The sequence below is a fragment of the Lepisma saccharinum genome, chromosome 3, assembly GCF_977018435.1.
Source record: "Lepisma saccharinum chromosome 3, izLepSacc3.1, whole genome shotgun sequence".
Taxonomy (NCBI): domain Eukaryota; kingdom Metazoa; phylum Arthropoda; class Insecta; order Zygentoma; family Lepismatidae; genus Lepisma; species Lepisma saccharinum.
This window is the reverse complement of record NC_139231.1, coordinates 87,716,804-87,736,698: the sequence shown is the minus strand read 5'-3', so window position 1 is coordinate 87,736,698 and position 19,895 is coordinate 87,716,804. Positions and strand designations below refer to the sequence as shown.

The window sequence follows — 19,895 nt, the reverse complement described above, 5'->3', positions numbered from 1 at the left end:
ATTCATATCTAGCTTATGTGTAGTTAAGAGTGCTAAAATTTGTGTAAAATAACTGTCCTGGCAAGGAAATTAATGTCAAGAAAGTAAAAGATTGAATATTTATTAACTACCAAAAAAAAAAAAAGATCTGATGTTCAGTTGATGAAAAGTAAAGTTTTTGATTAATATTTTATGTTCATTATTATAAGTAGTGTTGAACATATATCTTTAGAAGGGCCTTCACGATGAAATAGTGGTAACGTCGTCAATTTGTAATTGAGGGGTCCTGGGTTTGATACCTGATGAAGGCACATGGTTGTTGAGATTCCACTTTAAACTGCAGTCCCAGTCCTATCTGTGCATAAAGTGGACTTGAAACAAAAACTCAAACTCAAATCATCTTTAGTATTGTCATTGAAAGCCATATGGTCCTAATGTCATTTCGACGGAAACAAATAACCCTCATCGGCCGATACCAGCAGTCGCACAAAAGACTGACATAGAAGAGAAGAGGACAAGAAGAATTGCTGAATCCACTTCCTGTTTAAACATAGATAAAACAAAGCTAATTACATAGCGACCTTCATCCCTCTTTAGCAAGAACTCCGCAACCACCTGACCCAGCATTAGCACGGTATGTGGTTTAAGGACATCTACCTATCATACCCCACAAGCTTTCAAGCAAGAATTGGCAATGAAAAGTTTATTTTATTTCCACAGCATTAACTAAGCAGTTATATGCCTTCATGGTCACGTTTGGGTTCAGCTTCCACTTACCCATGCCTTTGATCTTGCCATCTGCTTCCCAGGAGAGTGAGGGTTTATGATCAAGTGTTTCTAGCAGAATCTATGGAACTTCTTGTGCTGGTCTCCCAATGCAAGGAAGGGTGAATGAATATTTAAAAAGAACAAATGTTGCCCTCTTGCTCTACTAGCCACTCAAAATGTTTGGTATCATATGGTATCGGTAGAAAAATTAAGCCGATACCAATACATCGGTCTCGGCTCAGCCCTAATCATTTCTCAACAAATTTGCAATTAATATTTCACAGACTTACAATAATTTGTATTTTATCGTTTAAGAAAAAAAGTGTTGTAGTGGAGATTCGAACCAGGGACACTTTGTGTGGTGGGAAAGTATGATAGTCACTGGATCACACCATCTGTCTTGTTCAAGTGCTTACATGTCCCTATCCAATCAAGCACTCGCACTGATGAAGAAAAAACTGAAGGAAATTACGGCAACAATGTTTGCTACAATCAACACCACAGAGTACATTGCAACGAAACGCAATTTCAAAAATCATTAATATAACCACTACTTTCTGAAGGTACGAAATTTCATTTTTTCACATAGTATTTCAAATGCTTGCGGCTACAGCCTGAAGTCGTTTCACAATGAAATCTTCCTTACTAGTCATAAAATAAAAAAATGCACCGGTATTGACAAAACTACCACTTCAGCACCATCTGTACGCAGTAGTTTGAACATGACTAGACCTTATATTTTCTGTTATTTACTTAAATACCTATAATCGTAACAAAATTATAAGGATTCCAGTTTCTAGTAAATAAACCAACCTTTTGTATCGTTATCCAATTGAATTTGGGCCTATGCTTTAGTATGGCTTTAGGATCTCCTTAACTGGCCTTTTAAAAGGGGTTTTTCATTAAATACAGGGTAAGTAAAAAATAATGAAACAACTTTATACAGTTATTATAATGTAACTATTTATGATAGAAAATCAAACAAGGCGTCAATAGAATGAAAAACTGTGGAAGTTTTATTCCCACTTGGCGCTCTTATGCTGCTTTGCCATTCCTCCACCAGGATCGCTAGTGTGGAAAAATGGCGAGTGAACAGCAGAAGGATTATAGTTTGTTGGAGTAAGCAAAGTCTGAGTCGATCTCAATGGCGCAAAGACATTTCTGCATATGTTTCGGTGATAATCCACCACATCGGAAAAACATGTGGCTTTCTGGGGCAGTTGCAGCTCACGACTTGCACTGTGAGTGAATTTTTGTGGCATTCTTGCGAAAAGTTCCCTAATTCTGTTTGCTGCCTCATAGGGTACAATGCTCTTCCCTTTACACACAGACTATATATAGTCTCTTCAAACAGTTTGTACTGATGGTTCGTCCAAAACGGTAGTTTACTATCAAAACGCATGCAGAAATATCTTTCCACCATTGTGATCGCACTCGCACACACAATATGCCTTCTGCTGGTCACTCGCCATTTTGCCACACTAGCGATCCTGGCGGAGGAATGGCAAAGCAGCATAAGAGCACCAAGTGGGAATAAAACTTCCACAGTTTTTCTTTCCATTGATGCCTTGTTTGATTTTCTATCATGATTTTTTATTTGAGTTGCTTTGTTTTACTTCGCTTTTTGTGCCACTTTTGGCTAATTTGCGAAGATGGGGATGAGTGATGATATGATGAAATTGATGAATGGACACTCACAAATATCCATGCCCAGGCCAGGATGTCCCTGGCATCGTAGCGTGATGTGATTTTCTATCGTAAATAGTTAAGTCATAATAACTGTATAAAGTTGTTTCAATCTTTTTGACTTACCCTGTAGATATTTAATTTCTTAACTGCTAATTTCCAACTTTACCTAAGTAATGGTTGAATAAATAATGGTTAAGAAAAACAAAGAAAAGGTCAATAATTTTGGATTTGTTATTTTGGTATAGACACCTTGCTGAAGAGTGGAGAAACTTCATTCTGCCACGGATCTTGTTACCATTCAATATAATTGTCAGTTGCAGGAAGAAGTCATCCTCATATTGGACAGAGTGACGATGGATGCATTTCGTGCTGTTGCTAAAGGAGCTCTACTTTCGTACCGATATGTAGTAGGAGGTCTGAGTGTGAATCATGTCCCATGAGCTGAGTCAATGTTTTTTCCCCGTGCAATTTTCTGTGGTCATAATTACTGTATTCTAAAATTTGAAGAATTCAAAATATTGAGATTAGTATACTTCGTAAATTCTTCACCCAAACATTGTTTCTAAACCCATGCCATTGTAGAGCAGTGCAATGTAAGCAGCTCGCCTCCATCATATTGTGAGTAATAAGTAGGAAACGGATTTTAAGGTGCAAAATCATGGTCAGGAAAGGGAGGAAAAAGGTTCTGAAAATGTTTTCAAAAAGGTGCTGATAAAATGCCTTTATTCAATGTTCTCTTTTTTTCTGCACCTTCTGTATGTAATGCACATGGACCACATAGAGAATTGTTTTTCTGCCGAAAAGGTTTTGTTGAAGTTTGCGTTTTCTCTCGTGGGGTTTGCTACATTATCTTTGGAACTATTGGGGCTGCAATGATTATATTACACCATTTTATAGCTCTAGTTCTGCTCTACAAAATGAGACTACAGGGATTTTATGTAGCTGCTCAAGAAGAGTGAAAATCATTTATTTTTCTGTCCAATTTTTTTTAACAAAACATGATAGAAAAGGAAGGAAAAAGGTGCTGAAGGATGAAAGAGAGGCTAAAAAGTGGAAAAATGTGCTAATCTCACGAAAAGGTGCAACAAAGTTTGTTCATTTTACTTGCTTTCATGTCCTAAAATACATCTCAAACAATCTGTATGAAAGCGTTTTTTTGGAAAAGTGCTGCACCTTAAAATCCATTCCCTAGTGATAAGGGTTTGCCTTACAGTTGGTCTAGGCCATTTGATTCCTAGTAAGTCCTTTATCTGTACTTGTGTGACAAATTCTACACCCACAAAGAAAATTAATGGCAATTTTTCATCTGCCCTTTAAAATCATGCCTGTGGCTTCGGTTTTCTTATATTTTTTTGTAGAATGAAGGCTGAGGAGACTCCCCTGTAGTATTTTTTCCTAGAAACACTTGCTTACAAATCTAGAGAATACAGAAGGAACGTTCATATGGACATGATTTTGAATATGACTGTAATATTATGCACTGTAGCCATACCACTCTGAACTCACAATTTCATTATTGGAACAAGGCAGGTATATCGGAAACAGTTTCTTTTCACCTTGCTTTCAAAAAATCATTATAAAATGTAGATGTTAGGGTCATGATGTTTCTGTTTTCTGCTACCACTTCCTAGAATAGGATAGACAAAGAAATACATTGGAAAATCATAGAAAGATACTCACACTTATCTCAATAGGCTGTTTTGAAAATTAAATAATTTCCTTGTACATAATCAAAGTGAATAGAGGGATAAATAAATTATTTTTTATGTGCAGACAGAAAAGAGCAAGTACATTACATTTATGTAAAATAATCACCTTTGCCAGCTGTGTGAAACACACATTCTTGAAAAATACACTTTTTATGCTTTCTCATGGTTCAAACACATGTAACACTTGCTGGAAGCATTTCTTGGTATAACTTCAAAAGTATTATGTGTAGGATTTCATCCTTGAGTTTTGGTTAAATTTGGTAATCAGTGTCCTATGAAATACAACACCATGATTCCACCTGCTCCTTAACAAAGGTGCAAGTGTATTGGCCACAGACAGTTCCTGGTTTCAGTCTTGACCAGGGCATAGGTGTTCCTTTGCGAGTGTTTTTTCATCATTCATTCTTCTTGTCATAATTAGCCAAATATCTCAGAAAAGGGACAAAAATTAAGAAAATAAGAACTCAAGTTTGTTCTTTTTAACTGTAATTCCAGCTCTTAGAGCCACAAATATAAAAAATTGGGAAGTCAATAGGATATGTTTGTCATGATTGAAATTAAATTGGTACTGATAATGAAAAATAAATTTAATTTTCAAATATAAAGAAAAGGGAGTATTTTTATTGTTGCAGCATCAACGTTATCACTAAGAATGTCGGCAACATTGAAAGTGCATATTTTCTGATGAATGCACTGAAATATTCACAGCAACAATCAGGTTTTACTAACATTTCCCACATTGGCATCACAAAGAAACACACCTTGCAACAATATTGCAATTTATGAAGCTCTACAATTTGTTCTGTTAAAAAATGTTCAAAGTTACCTACATAATGTGTTTAAAAAGCAATTTGGACTAGCATCAGTGGAAACCCAGAAAATCAATCAGTCTGTCATTCCAATTCAGTAACCATCGGTGAATGGGATGTGTCTTTGTGGTTGGCGACATCATATCAGGAGGTAAATAATCTTCACTTCGGATGCAGAAGTAACTCCTGATAGGGCTTCTGCACATGGGACAACGATCGAGTTTGTTGAAACAACTAGCACAAATGCAAGTGTGACGACACGGAAGTAATGCACGAGAAAGGGGGAAGTACTGACACACGACACACAATTGTTCTCCTGTACTGTTCCACAATGTTGGTTCACTCTCTTCAGGTTCCTGAGGCAACACACAATCTTTGTCCTCAGTTGTTTCTTCTTCACTGCACAATGGGGGGTCATCATCATAAGTTAGAGGATTCCCTGTTGCCAAATACAATTGCTGAAAGTAGAAAAAGGTAACTAATTCGAGTCAATATGAAATTAATTAATTCCTTAGTAGAAAAACTGATTATTCATTATTCTAAGGGTGAGCCGATACCCATACTACAGCACCTTGAATAATGTAGTGTGGAAAACGACCCAAGAAACTGGTTCCCGCGACTGATGAGAACATAGATGGCAGTGCGATCAGAATCGGCGCTAATTTTCTTATGAAAGTAATGTGGCTTTGTTAGTTTTTGGAAAATATTGTGTAGATTTGTTTGTCTTGAAAGGCGGTACGTGAATTGATGGAAACAGTTATATTTGTGGAGTGATTTGCAGTCACGAAATGGCATTAATTTGGAAAGAAAAGCAAAATAAAATTAATAAATAAATAGCATGCATAACACAAGACGAAACATCGCAATGTGATTCCGGACGTCAGGTCTTGGACTGTGTATTAGAGTTTATTTTTCTATGTTATTAGAATATAAGTAGTATCCTGAGAGATATTTCATACCGAGGTGACAAACCACAAATGTCGCTTGAAAGCGAGCAGTCTGAAATCAATGCCGCCTTTCGAACCATAGGGACACAAGCTCTGACTGCACCGTTTCCTCGAGGAGATTTTAGACTAAAGCAACACGCGACAAACGATACGAGGATTTCACACCAAAGCGACACGGGTCATTCGGTCCAAGGCAACTTTCATACCGAAGCGACACATGTTGCTTGGAAAGGAGCCAATCAAGAGCAACATTTCACATCGTAGCGGCATGACGGGAAGCACAGGCCAGCGTTTGGTTGGTGAAATCCTCAAGCGATAAGAGTCGCGTGCCGCTTGTCGCTTTGGTGCGCAATCTCACTAAAGCAAGACACTCACTGCATTGCGTATGCACGAACAACAAACCACGGCAACATGTTGCAAGCTATTGAGGAAATGGCCCAGTTTGAGCAACGCTTGCTAATAGACTGAAGGCACCATGTCGCTTGTCACTTAGTTGAGAACTCCCCCTGTAGCGCGTCGCTTCAGTCTGAGCACCCTTCCTTTAAGGAGCTTTTCGACCGAAGTAACAAGTAGCACGCGAATACGCCATATGAAAGTGTCGTTAGCTGTTTGAACCCTCAATGAATGTTATTTTACAGTCTGGAAGTGTGTGTCACTAGTATGACAGTGTGAACATCCCGTGTCGCTTGTCCCATTGGTTTGAAAGTTGCCTTACACTCATGTCGATGGCACTAAGAAAGTTTTGTGGGGTTCCCCTTGTCATTTCATGCAATCATCATCATCATCATCGCCGCGATTAGTTTAAAGCGGAAGAAAAGAGACAGTAAATATCAAAAATACAAATGCTTCAGTGTGTATATCTTTAAAAGAAATTATGATGATGATAATAATAATGAACCTAATTCATACACAAAAATTTACTTGCCAAGAGCATTCCAGGCGTATTTTTTCTCCCATATTATTAATGAAAGTATGACTATAACATGACGTGGTCGACTGTCTAGAATGTTTGTTAATATCTTCGCGACCACTGAACCAAATATCATAGGAATTATCACATTCATGGAAATGCTTCATGTAAAAGAATCAGATGTTGCAGCGAAAACTCCATTTACTTCCATTATAAGCAGTCTAATACGAAGCACCGGGTTCAACACCAGCGCCTCTAGCGGATCATTTTCGAGTGGACCAGCCAGAGAGCACAGAACCGTGCACGTTTTCCACACTACGTTATTCAAGGTGCTGTACCCATACTGATGCCAATATTCTTTCTAATATATAAGGATTTCACTGTCATTATAGTACATCAGTATACTAAAATTTTGCTTTAAAACATTCAAAGAATTACATTGGAATGCTACAATAGCTTTGATTTGGTCCAAAAACCAATTTTCCACAAATACCTGTGCAAAATAAAGGAAAATTTGAATTCTGCATAATTTCGAGAATGATTAGACTCCAAAAATGCCATGCAGTATTTTTGTGAACCCTGCCATATACGTAGACTCCAGAAAAGTATCAGCAGTTGATCAGTGCTTGAAGTGTGTGTGCATGTGTATGGAGGGGGGGGGCGGGGGGTGCTACCCCTCCAGTTAAAAAAAAATTGTATCAATAAATAAATTGCATTTGCAGCTCTAGAAAAATAATGCAAATTTGTAACTTCAAAATAATGAGAAAATACAGAACTATACCTAGGGCTCGAAAAATCTCAGTCGCCAGGTCACCATGGCGACTAAAAATTTCAGCCTGGCGACTGTGATCTTTTGCTGCAATATGTAAGTAATTTTGAAGATTCTAAGTTCAAATTGCAGTACAGCGTAAGTTAGCAATTTTTGTTTATCAACGTTGTGAACATTCCATAGATTCAGTAACAATTTCTTACTCTTTGTCCCCCATTTCCTGCTTTCTCAAATGATTTAGCGATGTTTGAATACCGTGATGCTCAGCTTCTTATACAGAATGTTTCGAAAGTTGCACAACCCAAACTTATATCATGAAAACCGTAAGAGATATTTACACCTGGTTTTCTACATTATAAAGCCTCATCCATTGAGTTATTTTTCATTGCATAAAATTATCAGTTTACGCCATACAAAAAATTTGATAAATTAATAACTGGCGGAAGGCAGGGTTAAAATTTTTCCAGAAATGAACTTTTGAGAGAAAAATATATAAGAAATTATCGAAGGGTCATAATTAGACGTCTGATGACTGATACCATGTCAATCTATCATTTACGACCAATATTGGTCATGTGCAATATTTGATGGATTTGTGACTGAGGTTTTTATGGTTTGAGTGAAAAGGTGACATTTTTTGGACATATCTCCGTAGATAGCAACACAAGCAGGTCGAAATATTGTCAAAAGACGCATGCAACATGTGCCTAAGTATTGGCCATACATTTACATGAAAAATCATAAATCAAGATTTTGTGCCGAAATCCAACTCTTGAGAGAATTCTAGACTGCCCCTGGTTATCCTGAATTCTCTTCGCTCACCTTCGCTGCTACTGTGCATGTTTTCTTTTAATTGATTCAGCATGGCGTATACATTGGAGTAGCGTGTGTGCTTTTCTGAAGAGTATTTTACTACTAATTCTTACACTCGGGTGCAAGAAGTTTTCAAAGAAAAATACCCTGCTTCTGCTGTACCTCACAAAACAACTGTTTTACGACAAGTCAAACACCAACAAATGATCCCACAAATTGTTAAGAGTTGGTATTTATTGTTGAAAATCAATTCTCAGATGTTCTATTCATATTAACAAATGTTTTTTTTTTTTCAAATAATGTAATTGCTTTCATTTGGATAAATGCTAAAATAAATTTATTAACCCAGTGATAGCCTACATGATCAGTTTAGTGCAGAGAACCAGGTGTAAATATCTCTTACGTTTTCATGATATACTTTTCAAAGTTTGGGTTGCGTGACTTTTGAAACAATCTGTAGTATGCACAATTGCTAGTAGGTGGTTTCCTGGTGCCTGATTTTCAGAGTTGGCGCCTAGCTTTGAAGAAATTTTTTCGAGCACTGACTATATCACAGAAGGAATTATTCGATATAGCCAAATACATATTCAATGTTTACAAGTCTTTAGGTAATACAATCATGAAATATTATTCTGGGAGTTTGAGTGTCAATATTGTAATAAAATATTTTTGACACATTTGCAATTTATAGAACAGTATATATTTAAGGGATTACAATCTACATGCTAATATTAGAATGAAATGTGCTGACAGTAATTTTTTTACACTAAGCATTGAGGTGTAGTGGTAACGTCACCTTGTAATCAGGGAGTCACAGGTTCGGTAGCTGGTGGAGGCACAGTGATTTCAAATCCCACTTAAAACAAATTATAGTAATGTGGAACTCAACTAAGAACTTTAATATTATGCTTATTGCTTCCAAATAATTTTGCAGTTTTAATTTCTGCTGGAAGCAAGTAACATCACAATCTTTAAAATCATATAATTAAAAACTCACTAAATATTTAGTTCTTTTAAATTTGTTGTTCTTCCATATAAGGTCACAAGCCTTAATTCTGATGTTGGTGTTCCAAGGACCAGGGTCTCTTTCAGGTTTTTCCAAATTAATTTCCACACTATTCTGTGGTGTTTTAACCTGCTATGAAATTGCAGTAAATGCATAATTAGTCGCTGCATGTGTGAGAATCATGTTAATATTCTCTACTTGTAACAATAACTACAAATGAATGCATGCTCCATCAAGACTAGAGATAAATTACCTTCAAGCACGAGAGCTGACCATTGGCTTGTTTTAAGTACTGTGCAAGTATGCTTGTAGGTAATGTACATGTATTGTCCTTGATGTGGATCACGTTGATTAACGCAACCTAAAATAGAAAAAGAATTAAGTGAGGGCATGTTCGTTAATCTGAAACATTACAGAATAAAATTTGAGCTAAATATGCCTTAGTGAAGGGGACAAAAATGCCCACTGCCATCACTTTATAATTACATAAATACTTCTCATACAAAAAATGTGTATCACTAATCAATATAATAAAAATATGACCTGTTTGCTTGTTCTTGAAAATGAAAATTGTCCAATTTGGGAAGAAGGGAATGCTAAGCTTTAGAATTGATTTAAAACAATTGTGTATAATGGAAAATTTTAATAACAAAAATTTGAAAGTTACAAAAAAAAATAAAAAAATATTAACATTAGAATCTAAAGCCCGAGCAGCCAAAGAATGAACCTCAGCAAATCCAGACTTGTCCCCTCCACTTGTACTTGACCTTGTTGAATGTGCCACCTGTTTCGAAAATGACTCGAAATGAAAACTTTGGCAAATCAGAATACCATGAGAATTTCCCCTCACCACGGCAACTGGACAAAGCAGATTGGTTCAGCAGTTCATGTGACCCTCGCTGACTTTCGACGGAAAAGTCAAAAATGGAATTTTCAAGTTTGTTCTTTTGCTGAACAGGCTGTAGTTGTCCTATGTAGCTTGCATGAACAGGCTTTTGAAGAACAAACTCTAAAATAGGAACTACATGCAACTTCATATCATAGTATATGCGGTATTAATTGTAAAGCAGTTATCATAAATAAACTCACCGTTTCATCTGGGTGGAAATTTGGTAAATCACTTCTTATTAAGAATATCACAAGAGGATAAAATAATCTTGGAGGTACTCCCAAATCTAAAGATGACTGACTAGGCAGACTCAACCTGTACTCTTCTTCTAAGTGAGGTTTCTTTCTATTGACACAGTTAAGGAAAATATACATATTTACACAAAAGTTTCATGAGTCATAGAACATAAACAATAGTTTTACCCTTCCGCTGGAACACTTTTGAAAACTGTGTAAAGAGAAGGCATAATACAGTATCTTAATCTCTAGCAGATAGTCGGGACATATAAGTACCACTGCATATATAGCTTTGAGGAACGAAGGCTGGTACCAGGGTCATTCTGAAAGTTTTGAGAATCTACAACAATAAGCCAACACAACACGCTGCTGGTGTTTGTATATTTAGATTGGCATTTCAATAATAAACTCTGCAATTTCAACTTGCTCCAACAACGGGCTGATTCAGAATGATAGTTTACACAGCAGCAGTTGAGGTCTCGTTTTGAGCAAGGATGGATCTGATGAAACGAGAGCATTTCCGCACTATGATTTTTTATGACTTCAAAGTTGGTTTAGGCAAGACTGAGTGTCGTGAAAGATTGCACCGTGCACAGTGGCGTACACAAGGGGGTGGGGTTAAACCCCCCTTGTGCTTGTGAAATATGAAAAATGCTGTACAAAAATTTTACATGGCAGATTTATCACAGTCAAAGATCTGAGAGAATACTATTACTATTACTACATCTACTACTACTACTATTTGGTCTAGGAATTAATTCGTGCGCCTGGACAAGAGATGGCGTAACGAGCGTATCGTCCCACAGTTCCGTGTATCCACACATGCGTTGAAAACTCCTATCAGCACGCATCGTTCGTAGTATAGGGCAGTTGATTGACGCGTCAACAACAGCATTTTGTAGTCAACTGAACATGGTGCAGTTCGTGCCAGATAAAGTGTTTTTGCGGGGTGTTCTGCTTCATTACTTTAACATGCAGAAAAGTGCTACCGAAAGTCATCGTATTTTGGTGGAAGTGTATGGTGACCATGCGCTAGCTGAGCAAACGTGTCAGAAGTGGTTTGCACGGTTTAGAAGTGGTGATTTCGGCCTGGAAGACCAAGAGCGACCTGGACAGCCAAAAAAAAAATTGAAGACGAAGAATTGAGAGCATTGCTCGATCAGGATTCGTGTCAAACGCAGGAAGAACTTGCAGAAGCATTAGGCGTTGATCAAACAACAGTTTCCAAACGCCTCAAAGCCATGGGAATGATTCAAAAGATGTCACATTGGGTTCCACATGAATTGAAAGACAGAGACGTTGAAAGACAAAAAACCATTTGCGAATTGCTGCTTCAAAGACAGAAAAGAAAGGGGTTTTTGCATCGCATTGTTACTGGCGATGAGAAGTGGATCCATTGCGAGAACCCGAAACGAAAAAAGGCCTGGGTGAAGCCAGGTCAACCAGGTCCATCACAACCGAAACGAGATATTCACTGTGCAAAGGTTATGCTGTGCATATGGTAGGATATGAAAGGTGTGGTGTACTATGAGCTGCTGAAACCGGGTGAAACTATTAATGGAGAACGTTATCGACGACAATTAATGCGTTTGAAGCAAGCTCTGGCCAGGAAACGACCAGAATGGGAGAACAGACATGATAAACTTATTTTTCAACATGATAACGCTCGCCCACATGTCACAAAACCGGTCAAAACCTATTTAGAAAATGTCGGATGGGAAGTTTTACCCCACCCGCCGTATTCACCAGACGTTGCTCCTTCAGACTACTACTTGTTCGATTGCATGAATAACGATTTGATTGGACAGCAGTTCACTTCTTCAGAAGATATCGAAAAATGGGTCTCTGACTGGATCGCTTCAAAGGATGAGGACTTCTTTCGCCACGGAATCCGTAACTTGCCTGACAGATGGGCGAAAGTGGTGGCTCGCGATGGACAATATTTTTCTTAAGGTATTTATGTATTTTGTGTTTGAACTACAGCTTCAATGTGTGCGTAACAACTGCACAAATTAATTCCTAGACCAAATACTACTACTACTACTAATAATAATTTGAATTATTGTTTCCATCCAGCATGGAGAAAAGCACAGCATTCCAAACACACACGTCTTTCAGAATGATGCCTTGAAAATAAACACGAGTTCTTGAAAATAAAATATGAGGGTAACTGTGATTTAAAAGAGAGAAAACTTGTTTTGTATCTCAGTTGCAACAATGTTCAATACACTGGCGTACGTAGGATTTTTTTTTCTTTTCGGGAGGGGCTGGAATAGTAAATGTGCATAGCACATGGCTTTGTTTTGGAGGGCAGGATACATAATAAAATATTTCGTATTTTTGGAGCTTTTCAGTCTATTAAAATTGTATTCAAAGACAAAAATGGTGAACCATGAGAATTAACTAAATAGAGTTCTTGGTTCGTTGTAAGAGACTAATGTATAGACAAAGGCTAGGTGGACAAGAATACAGTCACCAGTCCACCTTCCCATTGTATTGTTTACCGCAACACGTTTGAATGTCTCTCTTTAAAATGTCTCACCTTGTTGACTACACACTATTCAAATGACAATAAGCTTAACAGTGTAAAATGTTTTGTTGGTACTGGTAAGAACAGTGAGACAATCCAAGTGTGAATTATCGGGGACACTTATGCAGGGAAGAAGCTGGAAATATTACAACCAATTTCGGGAATCGAATCCGGATCTCCCGCATGATTGTCAGATGCTCTACCAACCAGACCACCGCAGCTCCTTGGATGAGTTCCATACTTTGATTATTTCAATTTATTTTAATATATTTTCTTGTTTTTATGGATTTTCTTCACCCTTAAAATGTCTCACCTCGTTGACCACAGTTATTTCATAACAAAGAAAAAAAAATGCTCCCAGGAGTTGATAGAAATCGAATGACTAGAAAGTAATTTCGTTCTATTGTTTTCATAAATACTACATTTATGTAGATCTCTACAACTTAATAGTAGTAGTGGTATTAGTAGTATTATTAGTAGTAATTCAGCTAATTAATTAACTATAAGTATTATTAATTATAAGTGATTATTATTTAATTAAAATATAATAAAACAATGGTAATGTGAATTTGGAGAAAGTTTTAGAAATAACCCCCCCTTGATGAAATCCTGCGTATGCTACTGACCATTCATTTGGTGATCTTTGCTCTTCACAAGCCACTATCATGTCGATGGTTTGCAAAATTGGAGAGAGGAAGGGACTCCCTTGAAGATGAAGATCGTTCAGGGTGGCCTGCAACAGCCACAACAGATGAAAATGTGGCAAAAGTTGAACAAACGTTGAGAAGATCAACAATGTACATATGTGCATATTCAGACAAGCCTAAATATTGGATTAGCAGCAGTTAGACAGATCCTAGATGAATAACTTCATGTCAGGAAGATTTGCAGTCGCTGGATCCCTCACCTCACAAATGAGCAGAAAAGGACACAAGTGGATTGGTGCCAGGAATTGTTGGACAAATTCAGTGGAGGAAGATCAAAAAACATTTTTAACATCACAACAGGTGACGAAAGCTAGTTATACCAATATGATCCTGAAACGAAGAGGCAGTGAAGTGCCAGCATCAGTCTGGGTCTTCCCTAGGGAGGATCCTCCACCAAAAGTGAAGAGATCAAGAAGTGTTGGTAAAAAGATTATCTGTTCTTTTTTTCTCTGCTAGTGGACACATTGTGACAGTTCCACTTGAAGAACAAAAAACACACTGCTAGATGGTACACAAAATGTCTGCCCAAAGTGTTTGATGCGTTGAGGAAGAACCATCAAAAGACAGGCCTCCGCATAATCATGCTGCATCATGACAATGCAACTGCTCACACCGCAAGGGAGACAATATATTTTCTCAACGAGTGAAAACATTTCACCACCCCCCTTACAGCCCAGATCTGGCCCCATGTGATTATTTTCTTTTTCCTAAAGTGAAAGAAAACATTCGTGATCGTTGATTTGACTCACCTGAAGCTGCATATGAGCAGTGTCTTTGTAGCATGACGTATGGCGTTCAGCATTCCAAAAGTTGTTTGAACGGATGACACATTGTTTAGTGTGTGGTGGAGAGTAATTTGAGAAGATGTAAGGAAAGAATATTTTCATTTTAAGGCTTCCATTCTCAAAACTTTCAGAGTGACCCTTGTAGTTGTCTTTATTGTTAAATTATATGCATATGAAGTATGAAAATCTCTAATTACAATGCATTACAAGTATTGTATGTTACCTATTTGTGTTAACCCATATGGATTTTAAAGCACAGGCTTTTCAAATGTGCAGATGTGTTTTAAAAAATCATAGAATGGCAACTATTTTTCAAAGAGAGTGATGCTTGTTTTATTTTGGATGCAATGGCCAGGGCTTTCACAGGAAGCAGAATGCTGACATTCCATTCAGGTGGAGGTAGAAGAAAAGGGTTAGTTGAGAAATTTGTTTTCAAGAAACACCTGCATCTACCACAATAAACCAAAGTAAACAGAAATTTCAAAATGTGGCATTGCTATAAATTTGGCTAGGAACTTGAATTGAAACATTGCAAAAGATTACTCTTTAAGAAAATATTATTTTCGGGGGGGGGGGGAGGAGGGGACAAAAAAGAGAAAAAGTAGAAATTTCGTGAGGAATGTATTTTTGAAAAAAAATTGGCTGCCCCCGTTTGACGCCTACTTAAGGCATGGTGAGAAAAATGGTTTTCGGCTGTAGAACATGTGTGTCTATATAGAGAACCTAAAATCCAACAATATACGAGGGCTGCTGGAAAAATTTCTGCAGTCAATATGAAAAAATATATGTGAATTTCTGGGAATGGCATTTTTGTTTTTCAAAGTATTCACCCTTAAGATCAGTCAAGTTTTGCATACGCTCAAACTAATTTTGAAAGCATTTTTTCCACTCTGAAGCTGATACCTCAGAAACTGATATTCGGAATGCGTCAACAGCTGCTTCAGGCGACACAAATCACTCACCACCATCTTGTTTTTCATGTGTGGGAACAAAAATAAGTCATTAGGTGATAAATCAGGTGAGTACCGACAATGAGTCATTAATTAGACATTTTTACTGGACAAAAATCAACAGTTTGGTGTGCTGAGTGGGAACTGACGTTGTCGTGGTGAAGAATAATGCGATGATTTGGGTTTGTTTTACGCAATTCATTGATGACCTCTGGCAAACAAATTGTTGTATACCACTCAGCATTTACAGTCCTTTGATCTTCTAAAGCTATTGTTGCCACATGTCCGAAATAACCAAAGAAACGAGCAATCATTTGCTTGGCAGCACTCCTCGAACAAACAACTTTTGTTGGTTTCCACTCACTTTGAAACACCCAAACGGTGGATTGCTGTTTAGTTTCGAGGTCATATGAATAGATCCAAGTTTTGTTTCCTGTAACGATGTAGTACATCAAATTTGACTTGCCTCGGTTGAATTTTTTGAGAATTTCTATACACAAATTCACATGAGCTGATATCTCTCAATCATTTCACGCACAACATCAACATTACCGGCAACAACAGACGTGGATGGACGACCTTCATGAAATTCATCACTGAGAAATGTATGACCACGCTGGAATTCGGAAAACCAATTGTACACAGTCCTATTGGATGGTGCTTCATTCCCAAAAGCCAAATGAAGTCACATGATGCATTGTTTCGGTGTTAAACTAAATTTGAAATCATAAAAAATCATTATATATATCACTATACACTGTGATAACATTGATGCTAAAATAGAGTCACAGGAGAAAAATCTGACTAAATTGTATAATGATCATGCCCCGATAAGGATGGCTAGAATCACAAAGGAGCCCACGCCATGGCTAACAAGCAACCTTAAACTTCTGATGAAATTAAGGGATGGGACACTGCAGAAATATAAACAAACCAAACTGCCTCTACATTGGGATGAATATAAACAGTTAAATTTTTTTACCACCTCCATTATGAGACAGGAGAAAAAAGCTTACTGTTCATTTGTTATAAACAACTCGATGAAAAACACAAAAATTTGTGTAACAAGCTAAAAACAGCCTGCATAGGTAGCAACAAAATATCGGCGAACTTCCACATCACCTCCGTAACCCTTCTAAAATAAATCACCATTTTGCGAATGTTAGGAGAGAAGTGGAGGTGTCTCATGAACTCCCGGATGCATTTGAAGCTCAAGAACAGGCATTCTGCAACAATGTATATGATAATACTTCCTGTGACATCGCCCTCATTGCAAAGGAGTACAAATATTTCTCTGACAACATTTTGAACAACGAAGCGGAAGAATTTCAATTTCATCCAATGTCTGAGCCTGAGGTGAAGAAGGCCATACACAGCATCCATTCAAATGTATCAGGAATAGATAACATCTCGGGCAAAATGCTTAAATTAGCTCTCCCTTTCGTACTCCCTGCGCTCACACACACAAATTATTCACTAAAATCAGGTCAATTTCCTAATGCTTGGAAGGAAGCGCAAGTCATCCCACTACCCAAAAAAACAAATGATAACATCTTTGAATGATTGAAAAAATAGTATCAATACAATTGAAAAATTATATTGTGAAATACAATATTTTATCTGATACACCGTCGGGTTTCCGTGCATCTCACAGCACTACTACAGCTTTACTGTCTATCACAGACAGCATATTAAGGAACATCAATGACAAAAAAGTAACCATACTCCTATTATTAGACCTCTCGAAAGCATTCGACCTTGTTCACCATAACCTCCTTCTTGCTAAAATGAAATATTATAATTTTTCCAAACAAGTAATGAACTGTTTTAATTCATATCTGCAAGAAAGGAGACAGAGAGTAATCTGTCCTGGAAATACATTTTCATCACCGTTATCTTTAAATGGAGGGAGTGCTGCAAGGCTCCATCTTGGCTTCTCTGTTATACGTATACCTTGTATGTTGCCGACTTACCGATGGCAATCAAGCATTGTACTGTTCATTGTTACGCAGATGATACGCAACTCATGATATCATCCTCACCAACAAATATATTAAACAAAATTGAAAATCTAAATAAAGATTTACATGCCATTAACAAATGGTTCATTGCAATTGGGCTCATAATTAACCGCTGGGCCTCCCCGATGGTGCAGTGTTAAGGTCGCCGCCTTGTAATCAAGGGGTCTCGGGTTCGATACCCGGTGGAGGCACATAGTGGTTCGGATCCCACTTTAAACTGCAGGTCCAGTCCTGATTAGCCTTACTGTGCATAAAGTGGACTTAAAACTTCAAATCATTCATTCATTCATAATTAACCCCCAAAAATCTGTTCACACGATACTGGGATCTCACAACTCTCTGCAACAAATAAACAATTATGCAATTAATGTTAAAATTAGAAATCAAAACATAATATATGCTCACACAATTAAACATTTAGGTCTAAATTTCAATCAACATTTATCCTGGCCTGCACATGTTTCAACACAGTGCACAAAAGCACTTACAATTCTTAGATCATTATATAGAAACCAAATTATACCTTACTGACACATTAATATACTTGCTATTTGATTATTGTGATGTGGTGTACGGTATAAATTTGCAAAGGAAACTATCAAACAGAATTTAAAAAATTCTAAATTCTTGCATTTGATATGCTATTTAGATCATAAGAAGTGAGCATATCTTGCCTTGGCTTAATATTCATGAAATCCTCATTTACTGAAAGAAACAACGATTAAGTCACTCCTCATGGCTAAACCAACTTACAAATTATCAGTATTCTCCCACAAAATATCCATACACCTGCCTGACGTCATGAAAAATGCATATTGTGTACACATTTCTTTACTTCTATGTATTTGGATACAATTTTGAATCATATATGATGAGTGTTTGTGTGTTTGTGTGTGAACCGGTATGTGTGCTTCTATTTTTTTTCATGTATTTCATGTATTCTAATCAATTTTGTTTAATGCTTTTCACATGTAACCAACTTTGTAATACCTGGGCCTGAGTTAGGTGGTAGAGCAGCCCTAGGCTGAACCCTACATTGTGCTACAATGCCAGGAGTCCCAGGTTAGAATCCTGGCCTGGGCATGGATGTTTGCGAGTGTCCATTCATCAATTTCATCATATCATCCCTCATCCGCAACTATGCAAATTAGCCAAAAGTGGCACAAAAAGCAAAGTAAAATAAAACACATTAATCAATCAACCTAGGCTGAACCACTCTCAGTAGAAAATAAAAAGACTGTTTTATTCTATATATAAAACTTTTTCTCAGTAAGTTATTAATAGGGAGCAATTTTTAGGTAAAAACATTTTTTTTGTTGCTACCGAAGGGGTATCGAGCATATGGCTGCAATGTAATTTGCAGCCTATGAAATATTTTTTCAATTTAAATTTTCTTCTTTTTTTGGAACGGGAGTGTATAAATTTTACTTCCTTTGAAAGGCCTGTCTGTCAATGGGAAAAAAATTAAACACATCTCACATTTCTACGACAAATAGTTCACTTGCTATGATTTTTCGAATATGACTGCACATTTGAAAAACACTGAAACCATGCACTAAAGGTTAATGAACAGTATTGGAAAGGTGGAGGGTTTGAAACTAGACTTCTATATTTAGGCACCATTTGGCAACTCTTGAATAATATTTATGGAACACAAAGGTTGACAACTCAGCCACCAAATACTAATTTCTAATACTGATTTGTACATTTAAGTAAATAATTTAAAAAATACTACATACCTATTTTGCAAAAGTTTATGCCTATAATATTGCATTCTAATCAGAAATCCCAACATACCATTCTAGAAATAAACATGATTTACATATGTCGTTTAAACAAACATGCACAGCACTGTTTGCAACAAAGGATACCCATATGATGAGCCCCTTAGCTGATAATGCCCTTGCATCAGAGCATCGCTCTCCAGGCTCTTGTGTAGGGAATTCCATGAACGCCAGAGGAACAAATGCAACTCGCGTATCGAAACTCCCCAAAATGCTTGCAGGGTGTATGGAACCTGACTTGAAACAGTGCAGTAGAGATCTGAAAGTAGAGGAGAAATAATTACTGATTAGTTTCACTGTCGTAAAGAAGACTTGTACAGAATATGTGCATAATGTGCGCTGTCAATGTGAATGATTCTTTGGAAGCTTAAGACAGGGTGATCAATGGTTGAAGCATTCCTGTGATATTGTTCACTATGCACTAGATTTCTGTGCCAAATTTGCAACTGGTGGTGAAAATTTGAACTATTTTTTTCGTCAGCATTCGCTTCCCCGTGGTCTTCATAGCCTCTATAGCAAGTTTCAGCGCAATCCATTGCTTTGAAGGTGGGTCCTGAGGGCTCTGAGTAGGGCAACTTTAATTGTGGCCATCCA

General features: G+C 37.2%; 1 protein-coding gene across 1 annotated transcript in view; it reads right to left on the bottom strand.

The window, feature by feature from the left end:
• Positions 1 to 4,178: 4,178 nt before the first annotated feature.
• The window catches only part of LOC145985226 (cell growth regulator with RING finger domain protein 1-like), a 76,674-nt gene continuing 60,957 nt past the window's right edge, over positions 4,179 to 19,895 (bottom strand). The window contains exons 3-6 of the mRNA XM_083118983.1: positions 19,389 to 19,560; positions 10,489 to 10,633; positions 9,653 to 9,760; positions 4,179 to 5,412 (exon numbers count right to left, since the gene is read on the bottom strand). Of these exons, the coding sequence (XP_082975109.1) occupies positions 5,008 to 5,412; positions 9,653 to 9,760; positions 10,489 to 10,633; positions 19,389 to 19,560 (830 nt within the window). The 3' untranslated portion in view covers positions 4,179 to 5,007. The remainder of the gene's footprint in view (positions 5,413 to 9,652; positions 9,761 to 10,488; positions 10,634 to 19,388; positions 19,561 to 19,895) is intronic.